The sequence below is a fragment of the Dipteris shenzhenensis genome, chromosome 11 (assembly GCF_047967505.1).
Source record: "Dipteris shenzhenensis isolate YYH24624 ecotype China chromosome 11, Dip_SZ_1.0, whole genome shotgun sequence".
NCBI classification, from domain to species: domain Eukaryota; kingdom Viridiplantae; phylum Streptophyta; class Polypodiopsida; order Gleicheniales; family Dipteridaceae; genus Dipteris; species Dipteris shenzhenensis.
The window spans coordinates 24,184,018-24,208,711 of record NC_141606.1 but is presented as its reverse complement, the minus strand read 5'-3'; the positions used below and the strand labels follow the sequence as shown (position 1 = coordinate 24,208,711).

The 24,694-nt window shown below is 44.6% G+C and overlaps 1 protein-coding gene across 1 annotated transcript in view; it reads right to left on the bottom strand.

The window, feature by feature from the left end:
* LOC147896795 (uncharacterized) overlaps positions 1–24,694 on the bottom strand; it is a 137,375-nt gene that overhangs the window by 75,873 nt on the left and 36,808 nt on the right. The window contains exon 6 of the mRNA XM_087381776.1: positions 16,763–16,833. Coding sequence (XP_087237902.1) covers positions 16,763–16,833 — 71 coding nt within the window. The remainder of the gene's footprint in view (positions 1–16,762; positions 16,834–24,694) is intronic.

The window sequence follows — 24,694 nt, the reverse complement described above, 5'->3', positions numbered from 1 at the left end:
TGAAGACTGGGCATTTTAGATCAAGAACATGTTGAGGAGTTGCCTACGGTTTGGTAACTGTGTCACATGATCGAGGAGGTCATGTTTGAGGTACATTTATGAGAAGGAAAGAGAGACAACAATGGCAAAATGTCAGATTCCTTCTACTTGTCACGAAATGATCAAGTACATAACATATATGCTGCTGTTAACAGTCCAAAAATGCTTGACTAAAAGCAAGGGGAGGAGCACGGGAATGCCTTGTAATCACTGGTATGACCAAGAATGAAAAGATGCAAATAAAAACTGGAAAAGAGTAGGTACAGCCAAGAAAGAGGGCAAAGCACAAAAATATAAACAGGTGGTAAGTAACAAAAAACGGATATTTCTCAATAGCAAACAGATCAAGAGTTTTGAGGAGCTGAAACAAAATCGCAATAAGTTTTTTCAGAACTTACATGGCTGTAAATCTCAGAACAGGAAAGCATCATAGGTGATAAGGTTTGTCAAAAGCCTCTACGAAAGAGATGGTGAAGAGATAGTCAATCACAACTACACTGTCAAGGCAGCAAATGGCATCATAACAGAAGAAGGCGTGGGTAAAGGTCTAAAAAGATAGCTAACGGGAAGGCTCCAGACACACGGCAGAAAAGCCAAAGAAAATTCTTACCACGCTTTTAAATATGACTCTAGAGGAAGGGTTTCCCTTAGAATAGAAGCTTAGCAGGATTGCACTGATCCACAACACGGGAGATAGCAAAATGACAAAGAATTATAGGAAAATCATGGTGAGTAGCCTAATGGTCAAGCTGTATGGCACTATCCTTGCGCCAAAAAACAGCAAATGGGAATAACAGCTCTATCCCAAGCAAGGTTTCGCCCCCAACACTCAACGGTAGATCACTCAAAGGGGCCAAGCATAAGAAAGAGGCTGTCTATTGTTGCTTTGAGGATTTCAAAAAAGCCTTTGACACGGTTCCACGCAAGAAGCTATGGGTAACACGGTCCCTTAACAACTCAAGGAGGCCACGTACCAATTCTTCTAGCAAAGTTAGCACAGCCACTAGTGAATGGTTCGTGCTCCAAGGGGAAAGCTACCATAAGCAGTGAAAGAGGGGTCAAGCAAGGCTGCCCCCTCTCACCAACTCTTTTCGGCCTCTTCATCGATGATTTGGAAGAATGGATGAGAACACATGGCAAGAGGATGTCAAAATGCAAGATATGCTCTACTAATGGTTATCCATGCAGACCATGTAGTTTTCTTTCGCAAAGAGCAAACAAAACATGCAAGCACATTTGAATGCACTCAGGGAATTCTGCAGACATTCAGGAATGCAGGTCCCCTAGGTCGCCCTCTATGGCGACCCCTTTCAACAAGGCAGATTTCTTTTTCAACAGGCCTTTTCTAGCTGCCATTGGAGACGGGATTGTTCACCATAGAGCCTTGCCTTGGGAGGGTCTGCTGTAAAAAAAGATTCGAGCTCTTTTGTGTTCCTTCAGAGGTGCTCGTGGAGCCTGAAGGCGTCTTCTTCTAGAGCTGTCCTCATTGGCACTGCATTCAACATGGGGAGCAGCGCTTAGCTAGCCTCCTCTCTTGGCTGGCTCTATGGTTTTTGGGGCTTTCAAAAGTGGTTTCACGAGGCCCAAGTCTTCATACCCTTGCTGAGAGCTATCCTTTTGCTGGTCCTTTTCAGCCATCCTTTGGGGGTTGTTTGATAGGGCATCAATCCTCTCGTAGCCCACCTTTTTTTCCCTTTTTCCTTTCCTTCTTGCAGGCAGCGATTGTGTCTTTCTTCTGCAGAACGAAATCTTAGTGGTGAGTGTTGGTTCAGCCAGAGGGACTCACATGGAAGCACCCTCGATCCCCCAAGCCGTTAAGGTTCTTCTCTCTCCAGAAGACAAACACCAGGTGAAGAAAGCAGTTTAGTCACTCTAGACAGGGAAGTGGTGGGCATGATAGTTGGTCTCACACCCACAAGGAGCCAAGTGTGTGATTGGATTAATGGTGACCATATTCAGGAGGTTACTATCTATGGGAGAGGGGTCTTCCTCCTCCACTTGAGCTCCGCCGACACCACTCGGTCACTTGTGGAATGAAGCCCCCTCCTACTGGGCCCGCATCTTGTCTACGTCATCCCCTTGGTACCATGGGTTCACAGTTGACGCCATGCATTCGACTCACCATGTGTGTCACTTCCGGTGACTCTTCACTTTCCGGAGCTCCCGAAGGAGTGCAGATCCATTCTTAACTTCATAGGACGAGCCTTTCGCACGGTGGTGGAGTCGCCACCTCAAACGACAGCGACAAACAACCGAGTCCCCTGACTCATGCTGATAGTTGAGTGCCTAGAGACTCTTCCAAAGGAGATCTTTCTAGAGACCCTGGATGGCCGCGAGTTCATGCAGCGCATCGAGATCTCAAGGCTGCCAAGCCAGTGCTTACAATGCAAACACATGAGACACTTGGCTCGTGACAACACGAGAGGTCTGGGTAGGGATCCCCCACAACTGCACCACAAGCAAAGGGCTGCTTGCCCAGTGAGAAAGCAACATGGGCCAAGATAGTGGATGGAGTCCTAGACACCTTGGTTACATCCTTTTGGAGGGGCCTGGACCAAGCTGAAGCGCAAAAAGCCTAGCCAAAATGCCTTAAAGAACCACTGATGGCGTGCCAAACTCTGAGTGCGTATGAGGGTAAAGCAGGAGGTCTCAAGGGAAGCAATCAGAGGATGCCTCAGAGGACTGCACCCATACCCCTGAGGACGAGACCTTCTTTAACGTTTAGACAGATTCACCAGCGGCAGGAGGACAAAGAACCCAAGAGTCAACATATCAATAGGATCCAGAGAATCCCTCCGCCTCGTAGCGATATCCAACTCCCCCCCCCTCCCGCCTCCCTATCGGTCTTGCCCGTTCCACCCCTTCGGCTATCCCCCGCACCCTCCTCACGCTCCCCAACTGTTGACACCCTCACTACCCGACCCCCCCATGAGCTCTCCATCTCTTTCTTCTCCTCCTCCCGCTATCACAACGTCGACTGCTTCCTCCTCCTCCTCCCGCCCTCGTTCATAGCCCATTTTTTCAAAAGGGCCAAAAATCCTCAAAATCCTTCATTTCTCAAAGTTTTTTTAAACAAGAAAAAGGGGACCCCTATTTTAGTTCCTTTTTTTTACATTTCTAGCTACCAACAAACCCTCGCATCACATGGAGAGGCCTTTGAGTTTCTCTACATCACAAAAAACACTCCAAAATCAATGGTGGTTAAAATCTCCAAATTGCCTAGGTACCCCCATTTCACAGACTTTTATTACTGACCAACTTTCAATTTTAACCCAAAAGTTTGACAATTTGTGGGGGAATCTCTTTTTATGGGCTATAAGTTTTTACCATAGCTCTTAATTCAAATTTGTTTGAACAACGTCAAGGCATAGAACTCCTCTTCAAGGTTCATGTCTCAAATTGCAAAATGGAGCAAACTAAACTAGGCAAAGTGTTGAAAGAATCGTGGTTTGTAGAGCACTTACTAGAGTTTAAGGGTAAGTGTGCACATAATTCTTATGTGAAGAGGCACATGGATCAAGCATGGCCTTCATAAATGGATTACATGGATCACGCCAAAGTACTATGTGGTGGAGGATACAAATAAGTGTATCGAGATGGATGTGCGCACGAGTGTGTGGTGTATGACACAAATGGGTGGAGCGAGTCTATTGTATGGGCTAAAATGCAATTGGACTTAACCTTTTGTATAGATATCATCTTTGCGGCCTTATCCTCTCTCTCCTTCTTCCAAGTCTCTCTCACTCCTAGCTATCTACTTCCTGGCTTGCATGCATAGGATTTTATCACAAAGACTGACAAAATTGATAAATCACTTTTATTAGGTTTTCATGATCCAAGGACCACCCAAGGACGTCTTGCATCCGCATGATGACATTAATGGATTTCCTTGTTTGCCAAAATCTTTAGTCTTTGATGAAAACAATTTCAACTTTATAAGACTCAAAATAAAAAATACACCGGAAAGGGGTGTTGCAGAGCCCCCCCTTTCCTCTCATGTTGCGGCCTTCTTGTCATAGCCGCACTCCTTCCCTCATCTTCAAGACAATGCTTCCTCGCAAAAGGCATCCTCATGCGGCCCATTCTCTCAACTTCCAAGCCCAAAGCCTCGCCTTGGGTAACCCTTGCCGAGGGAATTCTAGAGGATCGGACCATGGAGCTACCTGGAGATACCAGATGAGCATCCCCTTGCCATGGAGATGACAGCTATGATTTTGCAGCCCTGTAAAGAGGGCTCGATTGGAGTGGTAGGCTCTTGCACCGACCCTTCTTAGGAGTTCAACTTTGCCTCCGTACGAAAGGAGAAGTGGGGGTCCACTTTGTTCAATGTATGCTAGAGCAGATGTACCACATGATGGAGGAGTGGAAGGGCAAGGGATTGACACTTGGCTCAACCATGGTTATGCTACTACTTTACAGCTTGGTTTCTCCATGGAGACTTCGCAATTGGTGTAATCCACCTAGGACCAAAGGTACATTACACACAAGTCACATTGGCTACTCATAAGCAAGCCTTATTCTCCAAGCCCATTCTCCATGAGCTAGAACATAGTGAGTTGGAACGTGCACAGGCTCCACGATTGGGCACTTCAGCAACCTCAGTATCTAATACTCCACCAGAAGTTGCAAAGGGCAGTGGTAGGACGAGCAGTCGCCAACACCACACCTTTGGACCTCTTCCAAGCAGGAGATGGTCCCCGGAGGGGTTTGCATCTAAGTCTCACATCCAAGGATGGGCATTCATTCGACTCCTAGATAGGCATCTTGGATGTCTACGCTCTTGCTTGTAGGCAGCAACAGCCTGCTTTTTGGAGGCAGCTGACAGAGAGCCTCCCAGATGTAGACTCTTGGATTGTTGGAGATGACATCAACAATCTAGAGTTTGGGGAGGCCAAGTAGGGCGAAGCGTTCTTCTCGGAGATGCCAATAGCAAAGAGTGCTTGGGAGCTGCTCATTTTCACAATTTGTGGCAAAGACCCCTGGCGAGAGGTGGAGTTTTCCATAATTCCAAGCAGCCTTCGTTTCTCCTTCGGTAGGCATTGGCAATGATGGACTCTTACACAAGCTAGACAAGTTTTATGTTGAAGACTGGGAGATGCACAAGGGAGGAGCCATTGGCATTCTGGCCGGCACCACGATGTTAGACCATTCCCTCCTTGGCTATTTTGCACCTAGAGCAGCCCCGACGAGGGCTCCCCAAGAGGGGGATCCGCATCCCTGATTCCCTATTACAGGAGCAAGAGGTACAGGAGGTGGTGGCACAGATCTAGAGTCATCCTGGACAAAGACCCGGACAGAGAATGGGCCGTGTCTACAGCAAAGGCGTACAAAGGAGCAGTGAGGAGCTACAATCCTCGACATTGCATCAACACCTTCTCCAGGCACACGAGAGAGCTTTGACATGGGACCTAGCCTCATCAATAGTATCAAAGAGCCAGACCCAAGATCACAATGCATAGTGGACAGATACGAGTGCATGCAGTTAGACCAACGCATGAAGACCCATCGTGCAGAGCTCTACCATTCTTTCAGATCCCGTTGGGTGACCACGGAGATAGGATGACCATGGAGTTCTTTCAAGCCATAGGACCCATGTCAGCGGCGACACAACTACAGAGAGTGAGAGGACACGGAGGGTCACATGCTTTCGGACCCCCACGATATTCTCAAGATGACCAAAGAGTTCTATAGGAGCTTGTTTCAAGCTAAGGAGTCATCCCTCTGTGTGCTTAGGGAGGTTGTTTGGAGCCACATCCGAACAGTAGTGTCGCAAAGCATGAGCAGAGATGCCTTTCACAAATGAGAAGATCTTAGAGGCTGTCAAGGCCTTCCCCTCACAGAGTGCCCTGGAGAGGACGGCCTAACACTGACCTTTAGATGCTTTTGGGAGCACATCTACGCCCCTCTTCAACTAGCTTTTCATGAGATCTTCAACGCCCGCTACCGCAATCTTTGAGTTGAGGGTGGATATGCTTGATCCCAAAAGAGGGAGACACATCTGACTTACGATAATGGAGGCCAATCACTTTGCTAAACACTGCTTACAAGATCCTAGCCAAGCAGTGGAGCCACCGCCTCTTGCTATCCTTCTCTTGGATTTAGAAATGACAAGGTGGAGTAGTCTTTCCTGAAGGACACCAGCAACGTTTAGGTTTTTCACACAAGTTGATCAGAGGAGTCTCGGCCTTGTACGCAAGTAGCTCTAGTCAAATATCGGTGGCCATACTGGCAATGCTTTTTCTCTCTTTGGCACAAGTGGACAAGGCTGGCCACTTGCCCCCTTGCTCTTTCTTTTTGCAAGCAGAGGTGCTAGGTTATTTCTTATGCTCTCAGGCCAGAGGTCTTACAGGGATGAGGCTCCTGATCAATCAAGAGGAGCTAGTGGACTCAAAGTTCACAAATGACGCAGCACTTTACATGGAGGGTTCCACAGCAAGCCTTGACGCCGTCAAGGAGGCTCTAGCCACCTCCTGTGCGGGTGTCACCACAATGTAAATATCCTAAGTCAAAGTACAGTTGACCATTTATTTGATCATAATTAAAGAGTTTTATATGTGTTAATTACGGTCAAAGAGTCATTTTAATGGTCAAAGGATTGACTACGGTCAAAGATACTTGACTCTAGTCAAGTAAACCTGACTGCGGTCAGAGAGTGTTGACCTCGGTCAACAAGACTTGGCATGCGCCAAGAGGGGTTAACCCCGGTTAACCAAGATGTGCCAACCTCGGTTGGAGAGACTTGGCTATAATTAAGGCGCCTTGACCCTTGGTCAAAGCTCTTTAATTATAATCAAGAGTGTTGACCCCGGTCAACCAGAGAAAATATATATATTTATTTGTATATATATATTTGTTTAAATGTGCACATGTGTTCAGTGGGGACGCCCACCGTGACTAGGATTAGTCCACAGTGTGTTATTTGCATGCAAAGCGCTAACAATTAATGGGTACCATGGTGGTGCGCTTTAATTAATTGTTGCAGGTACTAGGAAGGATTATTTTTCCTAAGCGAAATGGGAGCCTGACAAGCATCTAGGAGGCGGCTCGTGTGACCGAGAGCTTTGAAGACTCCAGAATGGCCCTTAGAGGCTTGTAAAAGAATTTAGTCTAGATTTTAGACAAGTGGCATGTTGCCAATTTGAATAGAGCTTGAAGCTCTTGTAAAAGAAGGATTTTTCTTTTCACGTTTTTGGGAAGAGAGACTTACGAGACAGCTCTAAGCTGAAGCTGAATTTCTGTAACAGATTTTCTGAAATGAATAAAGACCTTCGGGGGGGTCCAGCCCGACAATTTGTCCTGGGCCCTAGTGTATGTTCAGAGAGAGGGAGTGAGGGAGAGCCTTTGGAGAGTTAATTTCCGTCGTAGAAGTAAAGCCATAGCTGTCTTTCACAGTCAGTTCGGTTTTATTGGTATCAGAGCAGGGCTTCACAGTTTTCTTAAACTATGACGAGCCAAGAGACAAGGAGTGAAAGAAAGCATAGACTCATCGCCCCCTTGTATAGTGTCGGGGTAAGCGTGACGTGCAGGCGCTGCAGGCGCAAATTGTAGAGCAAGGGACCTTTTAGTCGACCGCATAGAAATGATGGTTCTGACGCAGAGCTAACGAGAAGCAAATAACTATGCGTGAAGTGATGCATAAAGAGGCTAAAGGTATCTAGTGGAAAGCCCACGCAGGGTGCCGTGAATTGCAGAGGTGTCTGACAGAGAATCCACGCAGGAGGTGGAGTGTTACTCTAGTGATCAAGAAGATTGACGACGGGGCGACGCTCAGCCAGGCAGCCAAGACTGACGACGAAATCCTGAGCCATAGCCACAATTACATATGGTTTGAGCCGCCAACGCCATCGCTACACGCCTAGCTCGCCATCGCCCGTCAAGGAGACCGCGTTTCCAGAAGCTGCAGAGATTATGACGTGGCAGATCTGACACGTGGCGCTGACGTGGTGCTGACGTGGCAGCCAGCAGGTTCACGCGTGCACCAGATGACGTGGCACTGACACGTGGCGGACAGTGCACCAGATGACGTGGCACTGACACGTGGCGGACAGCGCACTAGATGACGTGGCACTGACACGTGGCAGCCAGCCTGGCAGACCAGTGGTTAAGTTAACCCTGGTACAGTTAAACCCTGGTTGGTTGACCCGTGGTTAGTGAAACCCTGGTTAAGTTAACCGCAGTCAGTTAACTCTGGTTAGTTGAACCAGTATCTAGTTAGTTCAACTTTGGTCCAGTTAATCTGGCCTAACCAGACCAGTTTGGTTGGTGTAACCAGTCCAGTTAGTCTAGTTGCAGACTAACCAGACCAGAACCAGACAGTCGGTTAGAGTAACCAGTAGTTACTCATCTGGTTACTGTTTTCCCCAAAAAAAAAAAAAAAAAAGACAGTTGCAGAGACTGTTTCTGCTAACAGATTTCACCTGCCTGTCAGACTTTTACTGTCAGAAAAGTAGCAGAAAACCAGAGAAAAGCAGAGAAAACAGAGATTTGCAGAAAAAGGAGTATGCATGCCTTTGAGCAGTAAAAAGAGGGAAAAACAGATGCCTTTTGAAGCCATCTGCAGCAGCCAGAAAAGGGCAATATAGTTGATGATGCTTTGGCAACTGTGTGGGTACATGCCTTGAACTGACAGCCAGTACTGGCATAGATTGTGAATGCAAAACACCTCTTGTTGAGGTACCTTTTCTGTTGGAAAAGCAAAGGTAGTGTGCATTAGTTACTTGCACAGTGTGAGAAAAATCTGCAGATCTCAGAATATGGATCAATCACCTATCCAGTGGGATTCTCAAGATAGGGATGTGCATCCAAGACAGAGGAATGTGCCGCAAACTCAACAAGAATTTGAACAAATGGTACGCACTCGTATACAAGAGCTGGAAAATCTAAAAAGGGATCCCAGGGCTCAGCATTTGTTTCCAGCAGAAGCTATGCCTAATCCAGTATATGACGTGCCAATGCCAGAGGCACACTCTCGTGTACAGTCTGAGAGAGAGAGATCTCATAGATCTCATAGGAGACGGTCCCATAGTAAAAAGAGATCGAGGCGTCATCACCGATCTCCTAGTCCATCACCGTCTACCTCGAGTTCGACTTCTGTGTCTTCTTCTTCCTTATCAGATAAACCATCCAGGAAAAGAAGGAAACACGAGAAGTCTGGGAAGAGAAAGTCTTCCAAAGCGACCAGGGAATTTAAAGAGGGAGGAAAATCTGTCAAGTTTATGACCTACAATGGACAGTATGGTCATACAGACAAAGCATTGCAGTTTATCAGACAGTTTGATGCTGCATTCGGTACAGAGAAATTTTCAGAGTCCTCCAAATTAAGAATGGTCAGCCTACACTTAACAGCAACGGCTAGTGCATGGTGGAGTGCACTGACCACAGATGGGTCAGCCCCAAGAAAGTGGAAGGGCTTCAAGAAAGCCTTCTACCAGCAGTTCATGCCTAAACAGTTTAGAGACCATGTTCTTCAAGACTGGGACAGCTTGCACATGGATGCAGGAGATACAGTGGATGGGTACAACCAAAAGTTCTGGGATGCTTATTTGCAGGTTGCACCGTTCAAAAAGATCTCCAAAGGTACCCAGATGAGAAAGTACAGAGCAGGTCTCACTCCAAGAATTCAGGCAGTAGTGAATGCTTTGGGGGCAAAGAATATTCAAGATCTTATGCATTCAGCCTCAGTAGCGAGTCTTGTGCCGCTACAAGATCCATCTACAGTGCCATCCTTGCATGCAGGACGTACTGATAAAAAGAAATCTGATTTTATAAAATCAGAAAAGGAAGAGTTCCCCAAGGCTGAAAAGAAAGGGTTTCAGCCTCAGAAGCTAAGGGGTACTCAGTTCTCAAAGACCTATAAGGGCAAATCTATATTCACCCCTGAACAGATAGCGGAATTCCGTAGAGATGGGAAATGCTTCAGGTGCGGTAAAGAGGGGCATGTGGCTGCCCAGTGCCCAGAAAAGCCTTCATCATCAAAGGGAAAAGAGGCAGAGAAGCCACGAGGACCGCAAAAGCCAATGGCGGGGGGAATTCCTGATATACTGGGTCATGCTTTGAACCCAGAAGAACGAGAATTGCTGCTATCATGGGGTAAAGTTAGAGACCAGCAAGCGCTAATTTTATTTGATCCAGGGGCTACAGATAATTTCATATCAGAGGATCTAGCCCTGAGGCTGGGAATAAAGACGGAAGAGTTAGGCAGGGCTTTGGATGCCGATCAAATGTTTTGTGGGAATCCTGTGCCAGTTACTCCCTTGATAGGGAAGCTCCGTCTTCATGTTCAGAGTTATGTGGATCAGGAAGACTTCTTCATTTCTCCACTGAAACATTATGATGTAGTTTTGGGGATGCCTTGGTTTCACCGCAAGGCAGTGAAGTTGACTCTTCCTGAAAGAGTGCTGGAATTTGTGCATAGGGGGGAAAATCAGCGTGTAATTGCTAGGAATAAAGGGGACACTATCCCCATTGTATCTGATGTTTCATGCGGTAAAGCAATAAAGTCTGCAATTTCTGCGTACATGGTTTTTGTAAAAGAAAAAGAGACTGATATGCATGCTGAAATGAATGATGCAGACAAAGATAAGTCCATTCCTGAATGGCACAGATCTTCGTTGGATCCATTTGTATCCCATTCTTGGATATTATATGCCCCAGATAGTGGATTTCTTCCAGGAAGAATTCACTTTTCTTGCTGTTGGCATAGAGCTGATGATTTCTCAGCTCTTGAAACACTATAGCAAGATGTTCTCTGTGGTCTTCCTCTGTCTTAGAGAAAACTAAGATATCATCAAAGAAAGTAACCAGTAAAATGCCTGTACTTCCGGAAGATACGATCCATCATTCTATTGAATGTGGCTGGAGCATTTGTCAACCCAAAAGGCATCACTAAGTATTCATACAACCCGAATGTTGTGCGGAATGCTGTCTTATGCACATCCTGAGGTTGTATCCTCACTTGGTGGTAGCCACTCTTTAAGTCTATCCTGCTGAAAACTGAAGCTCCATTTAACTGATCCAGGACATCATCAATACGCGGAATAGGGAATCTATTCTTGATGGTCATTTTGTTCAGTGCGCGATAATCAACGCACATACGGAATGAACCATCTTTCTTCTGTACTAGCAGTACAGGGGAACAAAAAGGAGGCGAGCTGGGCTGAATCAAGCCTTTGGACAGCAAGTCCTGTACCTGAGCCATAATCTCCTCTCTCTGAGTCGCACTGACTCTATAAGGGGGTCTGTTTGGTGGCTCGCTACCAGGCATTAACTCTATCTGATGATCTTCTGGTCTCTCTGGGGGTAACTCCCCTGGCAAAACATCAGAAAAGCAATCTTTAAAGTTTACCAAAAACTGAGCTGAAAACTGTGCATGAAGTTCGAAGTTTTTTAGGCTTGTGTTCTTACTACAGAAGATTTATCAGACATTTTGCTGATATCGCAGCTCCATTACATGATCTCACTAAGAAAAATGCAGCCTTCACCTGGGGATTATCACAGAAGAAAGCATTCAATACACTCAAGGAGAAGTTGACTACAGAGCCTATTCTGGTAGTCCCGGATCTTTATCAGTCTTTTGATGTTGATTGTGATGCTTGTGGAGAATGTGTTGGGGCTGCATTGCATCAGAATGGTCATGTAGTAGCTTATGAAAGCAGGCGACTTCGGGATGCGGAAAGATATTTAGGAATCTATGAGAAAGAGTTATTAGCTGTAATTCATGCCATCCATACATGGAAACACTATCTTTTGGGTGCAGATTTTACTGTCAAAACAGATCACCAAAGTCTGAGATACTTTTTGACTCAGACCAAGCTTTCAGAGAAGCATATGAAATGGGCAAACATGCTGTCAATGTACCATTTTCAGATTGTCCATACCCCAGGAATTCGGAACAGAGTGGCAGATGCCTTGTCCCGAAGACCCCTGGTCAATAATGTAACTATTGCTTATCATCAGGACCTGGAAGGCATGAGGGAACAATATGCTCATGATTCTGATTTTGGTGAAATTTTACAGCAAATGCAAGAAGGGCAATCTACCAGTCACTATTCCCTGAAAGATGGGTATTTAATGAAAGATGATTGCCTATGCATCACCCAGGAGATGAGGAAAAAGATTTTGGAAGAATGCCATGCACCTCCCTATGCTGGACATAGAGGAATTACAGCAACAACTCTAGCACTAGAGAGGTATTTCTTTTGGCCAGGAATGCGGAAAGATATACATCAGTTTGTTACTGAATGCCTTACGTGTCAGAAAATGAAATATGATAGACAGAAGGCACCTGGCCTACTTATGCCTCTTCCCGTGCCTCACGCACCATGGGAAAATATTACAATGGACTTTATTTTTGATTTGCCGAGATCAAAGTCAGGGAATGATGGGATTTGGACTATCATAGATAGATTTAGCAAGCAAGCTCATTTCATTCCGGTTCGCAAAACCATAAAGGCAGATCATATGGCTAAGCTGTTCATGGCACAAGTTTTTAAACATCATGGTATGCCTAAGTCCATTGTTAGTGATCGAGATCCCAGAATGACCAGTCTATTCTGGAGAGCTTTATTTGATAACATGGGGACGAATCTGAATTTTTCTTCTTCTTTCCATCCCCAGACAGATGGTCAAAGTGAAGTAGCAAATTCTACCATTTTGGATATGCTGAAATGCTACGTGGGTGACCAAAGTTCAGACTGGGAAAAGTACCTACTGTTAGTAGAGTTTGCTTACAATAATACAGTACATAGCTCTACAGGGAAAGCCCCTTTTGAAGTCATATATGGGAAGGTGATTTTGCCACCTATATTAAGGACTAAAGATGAAATATTTGCAGCTGATCAGTTTGTGAGAGACCTCCAGACAGCTTACAGCCAAGTCCGGACAGCAATTGAAAGGTCTCAAGAGAAACATAAAAGAGCTGCAAATAAACATAGGAGACAGTTGGATCTCAAGGAAGGGGACTGGGTACTTTTAAGGTTTGAAAAAGCTAGGCTCCGCAAGTTTAAAGGCAAACAGAAAGTGTATGCAAAGTTATCTCCCAGATACTATGGCCCTTTCAGGGTTACAGAAAGAATAAATGAGGTTGCATACAGATTAGCATTGCCAGAGCATTGGAGGATTCACAATGCATTCCATGTGAGTCTTCTAAAGAAATTTCAAGGACCAGAGCATACAGAACCAGTATCAGAGGATCCACCAGAAGTGGATGAGCTAGAGGAAGTCCTTCAGCCAGAGCAAATTGTGTACCATACTGTACGTAAAGGCCCTCAGGGTAAGGAATTTTACAGGTATCTTGTAAAATTCAAGAATTATACGGCATTAGATGCCAAGTGGATGGACGAAGACATGTTATCCGATCATCCACAGCTTTTGGATGTTTACAAGGAAGCTTTTCAGTTGAGGTCAACTGAATAGAAGCCGACGGGATGTCACCACAATGTAAATATCCTAAGTCAAAGTACAGTTGACCATTTATTTGATCATAATTAAAGAGTTTTATATGTGTTAATTACGGTCAAAGAGTCATTTTAATGGTCAAAGGATTGACTACGGTCAAAGATACTTGACTCTAGTCAAGTAAACCTGACTGCGGTCAGAGAGTGTTGACCTCGGTCAACAAGACTTGGCATGCGCCAAGAGGGGTTAACCCCGGTTAACCAAGATGTGCCAACCTCGGTTGGAGAGACTTGGCTATAATTAAGGCGCCTTGACCCTTGGTCAAAGCTCTTTAATTATAATCAAGAGTGTTGACCCCGGTCAACCAGAGAAAATATATATATTTATTTGTATATACATATTTGTTTAAATGTGCACATGTGTTCAGTGGGGACGCCCACCGTGACTAGGATTAGTCCACAGTGTGTTATTTGCATGCAAAGCGCTAACAATTAATGGGTACCATGGTGGTGCGCTTTAATTAATTGTTGCAGGTACTAGGAAGGATTATTTTTCCTAAGCGAAATGGGAGCCTGACAAGCATCTAGGAGGCGGCTCGTGTGACCGAGAGCTTTGAAGACTCCAGAATGGCCCTTAGAGGCTTGTAAAAGAATTTAGTCTAGATTTTAGACAAGTGGCATGTTGCCAATTTGAATAGAGCTTGAAGCTCTTGTAAAAGAAGGATTTTTCTTTTCACGTTTTTGGGAAGAGAGACTTACGAGACAGCTCTAAGCTGAAGCTGAATTTCTGTAACAGATTTTCTGAAATGAATAAAGACCTTCGGGGGGGTCCAGCCCGACAATTTGTCCTGGGCCCTAGTGTATGTTCAGAGAGAGGAAGTGAGGGAGAGCCTTTGGAGAGTTAATTTCCGTCGTAGAAGTAAAGCCATAGCTGTCTTTCACAGTCAGTTCGGTTTTAGCGGGCATTTGGGGCCAGGATACAGTAACTGAGGAGGTCCATGAGGTCTGAGATTGGAGGGCGGCATTGGTTCTCAGAAGGACAGACAGTGAGATATCTTGGTTGCCAAGTAGGACTGGACATTTCAGTAAAGCAGCAGATAGCCTCGGTATTAGAGAGCGTGCGGTGCAAGCTTCTATACTGGAGCTCGACCAATCACTCACTAGCAAGCATGAAAACCAAGTCCTTGCCATAGCCTGGTACATAGCCTCATGTCAATGCTTTCACACGAGTTGTGCATGTGTCAGCTTGGTGCGCAACTTCCTATGAGCAAGTTCAGATGGCAATCAAGCACTTGACGTGGTAGACTGTGATTATGCCACAAACCCAAGGGGGCCTTGGCATCATTGACCCAAAGATGCAGAGCAGAGCCCTCTTGGGCAAGCTGGTAGTACATGGTCTCACTCCAGGCTCTAAGCCCTGGAAGCTCTTGCTGCAAAATGAGTGCTTCTCAGGAACAACCTCCCCCCCTAGGTGGGCATTGGCAGCTGTCCCATAGATGGATTTGCTCAGAGGCTCCCCTCGTAGGGAAGGCGTCCCCCCTTGATGAGAAGCATCTTTACAGTCTAGAAATGCCTGTCCTCAGGACTTATTCAGGCCAGCCCCACCTACCTGCGAGGAGTTTGATCGACATCCGCTTTGGCAACTAGAGGCTCGAGATCAGGACTCAGACAACTGACACATATTGGTTGGGCACAATGGGATAGTGGCCCTACAAGGCCTTTCTATTTGGAAGCGCAGGACTCCGGCTTCTAGAGTGACCTCCAAAGGGGGAGAGCTTTTCTGCAAGGCATGGTCTGAAAGCATTTTCTATATCCTCACTGCGAGAGGTATTCGCTGGTTGTATAGACCACCTTCTTGGTTGCAAGCTCCTGTTCCAGAGATCCCCTATGCAGTGTATTGGGTTCTTTGGTTACAGGCTGGTTTCTCTAATGAGACAATCAAGCTTCCTTCATTCATTTCCATGGTCAATAGCTATTGGTATTGCTGATTCCTATGGTTGTTTTTTCAAGCATTAATAGAAGTTCCATTTCACTGTAAACAAATGATAAGACAAAAAGTAATGGTGATTGGGACCCGTAATAGACAGATTGGGACAGCCCTTGGAAACAGTCAATACATATAAATAGCTAGGACTGAAAATTGCAGACAACTACAAATGGGATGCATGTGTGGAGAGAAGAATTCTGGGAGGTTTGAAAGCTTTATACAGCTTCCAAAATAAGAGCAAGAAGGCATATATATGAAATTGAGAAATGAGAAAGTTTGTATATAATACACTTGTGCAAACAGTGATCGTTTACGGATGTCCAGCTTCGGCACCCAGACTCTCTAGAATCTAGTGGGAAAGAATAGCAACTTTACATAAACGTTTTCTCATATGGCTGTTAGGGGTTAAGGCACAGACACCCTACCCCATCCTACTGGTTGAGACAGGTATGATACTTCTAAAGGGGAGGCATTATGTCAATTCATGGATTACCTTCAACAAAGTTGAGAAGATGGACGCCAATAGGATACCACACATGGCAACAGAAGCTACAAAAATCATAAGGTGGCAGAGAGAGGAATGAAATGGATGGAATCACGGGTATAACAGCTGCTTATATACCAGAAGATGCATGTGAAATTAGGGGGGTAGTGATGCAGAAAATGCTACAGAAATTATGGCACGACCCGGGGACAAAAATGCAGTTCTACAAAGAGGAAATTAACCCAATGGGCAGCTGCAGAATGCAAAAATACCTCGAGGAAGACATCTCAATGTTTAAAAGGCATCTAATGTCCAAAATTAGGACCAGTTCAGAGAGAGGGCGGCAAGAGTTAACATTCACAGACAAACACACAAGCAGAAGGGTACAAAGATCTAGATATCTGAAGAGCTCACTGAGACCCACCTCAAACGAAGGAATACTGAACGCACTAAAGTGAAGGAGACGTGTAAAGGGGGCAAATGGGTGGTCTACCGAGATGGCAAGCATTACTAATTAGGGATTTCAATCCAAACCCAGAGACTCTCAGTCCCAAACTGATGTCATGAAGGCCACTTTATGATAAGACAAGTATATAGTTTTCTGTTGTAATAACTATGCCATGTGCACTCCTTGACTCTATGATACTCTGAGATGTAGAAGCTACTCTTTTTTGGTGTGCGTACATTGTCTCAATTAGGCCCGTGAGGCCTTCTTAAACGTTAATCTCTCTCTCTCTCTCTCTCTCTTGATGTCCCATGGGCCCATTTTGGCCTTTAGTGGACAATAATACACTTTCTTTCTTTCTTTCTTTCTCTCTCTCTCTCTCTCCACAAATATGGATTAGTAGGAACACGTACCCAAGTCTCGGTCACACCTTTTCTCGACTTTTTTCCTTTTTCATCCAAAATCATGTCTGGATCCAGGCTTTCTGAAAAAAATAATACCTTATCAATTGACTCCCATACTTTTATAGCTTTAGAAGAGTTGTGTTTGAATAGAGTCACACCTTTATACATGAGTATCCAAAGTTAAATAATCCATCTAATGAAACCAATAAACAAAATGCATTGCTTGTATATACAGCCACAAGCTCCTTTTTAAATTACTTTCTTTTAAATAAAAACTAGCCTTAGTTTGCATTCAAATTTTCATTCAAAAAGCCTTTTGATGACTTGCCACAATAAACACAAAACTCAAAAAAGCTAATGGCATGAGAAAGCCAGCGTCCATGATCAAATATAACCCACATAAGCAAGTGCACAATAATCACAGCCACCCATCAAAGATGCAATTAAACCTTAATCAAGTCTTAATCCATCTTTTCCAATCTCAAAAAAGCAACATTATTCAATGATCTCATATGAGACAAAAGGTTCCCCTTGATTAAGGAACAAGTAGATAGCAAAGCCTGTTGTTGGGCATATCCTTTTGCAACAAGACGGGCTTTGTATTGATCTATGCTGCCATCAGATTTCCTTTTTAATTTGTAGACCCACCGCGTTCCAATGGCATGCTTGCCGGGAGGGAGATCTACTAATTCCCATGTGTCATTTTTGGGAATTGATTGTAACTCAGCTCTCATTGCATCCATCCACTCTTTGCTGTCAAAAGCATCTTTATGGCATAGAGGCTCTTCATTGCAAGCTGTAGCAAGGAGTGCAAACTCAAGAAAGTGACCATGATGTCTGTTCCCTGATCTTGTCCGGGCAGCAAAAGGCTGATCTTGTTTGCTGTCCCTCAATGTATCAAGAAGCCATCTGGGAACTTGCCTTTGCTGTCTATTGACAGCTCTTTCTTCAATGACTGCATCATGAGTAGTGGGATCATTTTGTGCCGGAAGAGAAACCTGCAAATCAGCATGAGGTTGTGGCTGATTATTGCGTAGTGGAGGGCCTGCAGGAGGCTCATGTTGCTGGTCAAAATCCTCTTCTGATGATGGCAGAGGTAACCAAGATTCAAAGGCATCAAACATGTCAACATCTGGCTTTGCTTTGCAGTCCACAAGAGGAGAAGCTGAATGTTCAGCAAAGATTACATCTCTACTGACAATAATCTTCCCAGTATTTGGTTGATATAACCGATACCCTCTACTCTCCTGGCTGTAACCAATAAATATGCATTTGATTGCCTTGTCATCAAGCTTATGTCTCAACTGAGATGGTACATGAACATATGCAAGCGACCCAAAAACTCTCATGTGTGAAAGTGAAGGCTTCCTGCCTTTCCATGCTTCATAAGGTGTAATAGTCTTCAATGCCCGTGTAGGTGATCTATTCAGCACATAGTTGGCACACATTACTGCATCAAGCCAAAATTTATTGGGCAAAGACTTGGCCTTAATCTGGCCATCTCCATTGTGGACATGTTTTTCCTTTCAGAAACACGATTCTACTGAGGAGTGTAAGGAGTAGTGCATGAGTGAATAATGCCCCGTGAAGACAGAAATGCATCAAACTCCTTTGACATATACTCTCCCCCCCTATCTGTGTTGAGGGTGACAAGCTTGCATCCTGATTCATTCTCAACCATATTCAGCCATCTCTAAAAGCATAACAAAACTTCAGATTTGGCCTTTAAAGGATATACCCAGCAATATCTTGTGAAATCATCAATGAGAGTCCTCATTGGGCCACAGACATCACTGTGTACTAGCTGCAATTTCCTTTGTGAGAGTTTTGGACAATTCTTTTGAAAAGGAAATCGATGCGTCTTACCCAAAAGACAACCCTCACACACATGTTTGGAAACTGTGTGAGTCTGAGGTACATCATTTGCCATCTGCTGTGAATGTAGCTTTGCAAGAGCTCTATAATTGAGATGGCCCATTCTCTCATGCCAAAGATGACTTTCAGCAAGCTATGCATCTGAAATAGCCAATGCTTCAATAGAAAGTGCAGCTGAATGATGATCAAGGTGATAAAGCCCTTTTTGCAAAGTGCCAGTGAGAACTATGGCATTGTCATCACGAAGATCATAAACTAGACATCTATAGCCATCAAAAATCACTCTGAAACCTGAAGTAGCAATTGCTGAAATTGAAATCAAGTTGACTTCCATGCCAGGCACAAAAAGAACATTTGTCAGAGTGACAGGATGGCTTGAAATGGATGTGAGCTGCACATCTCCAACTCCTTTTACAGCATATGAAGCATTATTAGCACATGTAATAATCCCCCCGCGAGGTGCATCGGCTAAAGAATGAAACAACTGTCTGCAAGATGTGACATGCTTGGAAGCACCACTATCAAAGTACCAGGACTGAGCGTCATTAGTAGTAAAGAATGCATCAGCTTTGGATGGATCAAATGAGCAATGGACAACCCATGCCCAGTCATCCTGAAGAGCATGTGCATGTGAAGCATCTTCTGGCTCATGGGATTCAATAGCATGAGAGGCATTAACTGTCAATCCTGCTTTCTTTTTCTCTGAAGCAATGCGCTTCCCGCATTCTGAAATGTCATGTCCAGGCTTGCGACAATAGTTGCATCTTTTCTTCTTTGCCTTATCTGCTGTATTTTTAGATGCATGGGAGGAATTGCAGCTGCTATGCGCAGATTTTGGCTTGCCCATAGGCTTGGAAGCCTTGCCTCTTCCTGTCTACTGTGAAGCAAATGCATGATCAAGAATAATGGCTTGTCTATTAGCTCTACTTTGCTCTTCCTGCAAAAGCAAAGTAACTAGCTGATCAAAAGAATAGTGGTCTCGATTACCCATAGCCACTAATCGAAGGGTTGTAGCAAACCCTTGATATGTATCTAGCAGTCCATTCAATGTGGTACTAACAAGCTGTGAATTTGGCACCACCTCATCAATGTTGGCAAGCTGTTCCATGAGGTCCTTGACCTTTGTCAAGTATGCATCCATTGACTCACCTTCATTCATACTGACTTCCTGTAATTGCCTTCTCAAATATGCAACACGAGCTTTATTGCGAATCTGATAGAGAGAAGCCAATTTATCCCAAGCATCCTTTGCTGTCCTGCAAGACCAGATGTGTGGAATAATGATTCTCTTGCATGATAAAGAAATGCATGAATGTGCATTTGCATCTCTTGCATCCCATCTTGACTGTTCTTGAGTTGGAAGAGCAGCAGCAGGAGTGCTAGAGGAAGAGGCATCAGGAGTAGTACCCCCTGCAGAGGGACCAGCAGTAGAGGCAACCACTGTAGCATTGGCTGGCCTCAGATCAGTCCCAGAAACAATATTCCACAAATGCTTTGCAACAAGAATATGTTTCATGAGATCATACCATATCGATAGTTGGTGCCATCCAACTTATCATCTTCACAAAGAACTCCAAATATGTCTTGATTGTTCCCAGCCATAGCAGATGTGATACCCTGAAAAAGACCTAAAAACCCAAAAGCCTCAAGGCTATCACTGCAAAAAGCTGGCTGTCCAAAAATGACAGCAAATTTCTGACCCAAATCAAAGGGCAAATGCAGATCTGACCCAAATGTGACTGTGATAGGCAATGTTCACTGCAAAAAATAGCAAATCTGGCAAAAGCCCCAAATTTATTGAGGGCAAATAGGCCAAAAAGAGGGCAAATGCAGAAAAGCCCCAAATTTTGCTGAAATTTTTGCAAATGTGACCCAATTTATGCAAATATGACTCAATGTCCTGCAGAAGTGACTCAATGTCTGAAAATCTAACTCAATGTCCTGCAAATGTGACTCAATGTACTCCAATCAAAAAGAAATTGCAGACCAAATCCCGAATCTCTAGTGTTCTTGCAAGAAGTTGCAACTAAAGGAGATGAAAGGTATTGAAAGCCCCAAATTTGCCAATGTCCTACAAAAGACTTCACACGTGCCAAACCTGTACGGAACTCTTGGGACAAGAATGAGCTGTACGGACAACTGTTTTGTACAGAACAAGAACGGTGTAGATGTACGGATGTACGGAGCAAGTCCAGTGTACGGTGTACATACAAACGTACGGATCTAGTACAATGTACGGACGCAAGTACAATGCACGGATGCATGTATAGTGTACGGATGCAGAGTAGTGTACAGCTATATGGCGGAGTTGTACGGTGGCTGTACGGAACGCATGTACGTAGATGTACGGTGGTTCAAGTACGGAGTTGAGTGTACGTCGGCATAGGTACGGAATGCAGTACGGCGAAGTATGGAACGTAGGTACGGAAGGCAGTACGACGAAGTACGAAACGCAGGTACAAAAGGCAGTACGACGAAGTACGTAACGTTGGTACAAAAGTACGAAACAAGTACGTTGTTTGTGCGGGCTGTGTACGAGCGTCCGTTCAGTCATACGAACTGTACAGATGGAGGAGCAGGTACGCTGAAGGGAGCTAGTGCGAGTACGAGGAGCAGGAGACGAGTCAACCCAGCTCTGATACCACTGTAGGATCGATAGGCAAAGAGAGAGTGCAGGTTGCAAAGAGTCGATAGAGTCTGTCACGTCAAATCTAGAATAATGAAAATAAGGAGTACAAGGTACTTGTACCTAGACCTAGGACTAAGTGTCCTAGGTGTCACATAGGACTAAGTGTCCTATGTGGCCTAAAAGGCACTAACACTACAAGTGCCTACATTTGTGCCTACAAGGCACATACCATGGCCTATAGGGCATCACTAGAACCACCAGAAGATGGCCTACATGCTCTACTTAGGATCTCTTGCTTCTACATCATCCAAACCATGACATGCTTTTCCCATGTCACAGCTCGTCGGCAACCTAGATGGATCGTCTCTTGAGCATGGACATCTGTCTTCTCTAAATCTTCTTACCAACTAATGTTTCAGCAAGCAGAATTCCCCAAGGCCCTTGACACCACAATCTCCACCCCTTTATATGTAAAGGAAAAAAACATGACTACTTTCTCATCATAGCACCTCTTTGGTTCTCTCGATGTATCATCTTGAGTCTTCACATTCATACTCCAGGCTTAAGACATTTTATCCTTAAGAGTGTTCTCCCCCTAATTACGTAAAGACACCAGGAGGCGATTTCTTTCACTGGATAAACATGCCCCTCCCAAATTTTGTTCTATAATTGCTTCCTTAAGTGAGCCTATTCTCAGCTTCAAGTCTCCTTACCTAGGCGTGTCAGGCCATGATATGTCATCTTGTTTACCTTGCATTTTGAGACACAATCTCATCTCCAGCTATCTTTATGTATGGCTTAATACAAGTTAGTAGCTAATGCTAGACTAGTCATGAACCCTTAATTAGTCTATCCACACCTCACATTTTGAGACTCGTGTCATGTCCAGCGATATAACCTATACTAAGTGTTTTACATATGGCTTAATACAAGTTATTGATTAATGCTAGATTAGTCATGGACCCTTGGGCCTTAATCAGTTTTTCTATACACATCCACACATTGAGGATAAGGTAATGAGATTGTATAGTGTACAACACTCCTGTTTTAGAACTCGTTTTGAATCTCTAGAGTGAGGGAAGCTCTCTTGGAGGTCTCATTCTTTTTTTAACACTGTATAGGCATTGAGGTCCTACATAGGTTTATTGAGGTTATTGGAGGCTGTATTGAATCCTTGAATATCAATTCTCATTCACGAATCACGTGAGCCTTATATAGACAGGATGGACCAGTCTGGATCCGTAGTCTGTCACAGACAGCAGACACACAGACCTGGTTGGCTGGTCTGTGGGCAATTGGTTGGCTGCAGACAAGGTTGGCTGATAGACTAGTCGGCCAGTCTCTCAGATCTGATTGGCTGGCCTGTAGGGGGGCAGTCAGACAGTTTGGAGGGGAATTCCCCCCTATAAATAAGGCCCCATATGCAGGGGTTCAAATACTCTTAGAGCCTCAAATGCAGGCCGCTATTCTGAGTGAAGAGAAGAAGGAGAACCAGGGATCTAAATCACCGATATTTGCAAGGAAGAGTCCAGCACACCTAGGTGCACACCTAGCTTTGTCTGCAGCAGACATTCGGAGAAGAATTTTTGGACTGCTCAGCTTTGAGCAGCTATTGAAGCCTACCATAGAGGCGAGGAGGAGTTTCCTACAAAGGGTGCAGCAAAACAGAGCCTTGTTTTGTACCTATTGTTTCTAGAGGTGTTGGTACATATGTTGGCAAGTTTTTGTACTTGAGATTCATCTATATATCCTTCTGTTTCGGCTAGACATCTGAGCACTCTTTCAGATCTGAATTGCCCTCTTACATTTCAGTAAAGCGCATGTCTTTAAGTTATGTTCCAAATTATATGTTGTGTCTTGGGTGAATCTTCCGCTGCAGAATAGAGTTGGGTTTAAGCAAGCAACCTACCTCCACTTTTCTAACATGGTATCAGAGCCGAAGTTTATCATCCAAGGATAGCCTTGCTTGTAATACAAAGCCCGGGAGATTGAAGACCGGAAAACTTAAGGGTCGAGTCCTTGCCAAGGAGGAAGGAGCTCTCACATTCCAACGTGCTTGTGTGGCTTGCAATTTGTGCAAAATAGGTCAGCAGAATGCAAGTCATCTACATCGAGTCATAGGATCCACCCTACTCATTCCGAACTTCGGAGAGACTCGGAAGCTGGACCAAACATCCATCTGTTGATGTGCTAGACACCTCAGGGAAGATTAAAATTACAGTAGACCCAAAGTGATTTTGCAAGTACTTTGTGTTCCTTAAGCTTGTTGTTTGCTCCCTTCCACTCCATTGCTTCCCGCACCCAACAATGGTATCAAAGCAGGTTCTCTATGCTCCTACCTGCCTCTCATCGTGCTCTCAGCCATTGCTCCTACCTGCCATTTTGCTCCAGCTCAGTCCGGTGCCTCATTTCGTTGCCAAAAACCTGTTTTTTGAGCTGAAAAACAGTCCAGCGGCTGTTTTTTTCTTTTTCAGGTCCGATTTCGACGTTTTTGAAATTTCTAAGCTATTATTATGACCCCTTCCCGCATCATTTCGAAGCCATCCATACAATTGTACGGACTCTGTACGAACCTGTATGGGCAAGTGCACGGTGCTGCGAGGAGTCTGTACGAACTGACTGCATTTTTTGGCCGTTTTGGGAGGTTTTTGGCTCAGATTTCAATGTTTTCTATCATTCAAGCCTTCCTCCAACTGCTCCAACCAGCTCTAGCACCATCTGGCTGGGATCGCTCCCTCTCGACTCAAATCTACCTGTATTTTCCCTCTTTTCATTCCACCTCTGAAATTGGGGATTTAAGATTTGCAGGTTATTTTGTCACATTTGCACTCGTTGCGGTGACATTTGGCTGCTTTGATTTGAAACTTTGGCAAGAAATTGCAGCAGATTTGATCACATTTGCAAAATTTCAATTAAGCTCAACATTTGTCCTCTTTTTGGCATAATTGCCTTCTCCAAATTGGGGCTTTTGTCAGATTTTCTGATATTTGTAGTCGTACTTGCTTGACACAACCACATTTGGATTCAATTTGCATTTGCCCTTTGATTTGGGCTATTTGTCCTTTGACATTTGCCACCATTTGGGACAGATTCAGCTTAGATTTGCCTTGGACAGATTTGCAAACATTTGCCCTTTGATTTGGGCTGGTCATTTGCAAAACGGCTATTTGCAGGGGGGTCCTTTGGTTGGATAGACATTTTCTTGCAGGTCATTGTTTGGGACAACTTGTGCATTTTTCTCAGAGTTTGAACAGCCGCCTTGGCATTGACACTTGCAGACATTTGCTGTCATTTTTTGTCTGACATTTGCAGCCAGCAGTCAGATACTTGGGCAGCCAGCTCTTTGCATTGTAGCATTCAGGCTGTGACATTTGCAAGGCTCTTTTATGTTTAACTTTTGTGAGGATTTTCATTTGCAATGGCAAACCATGAATCTT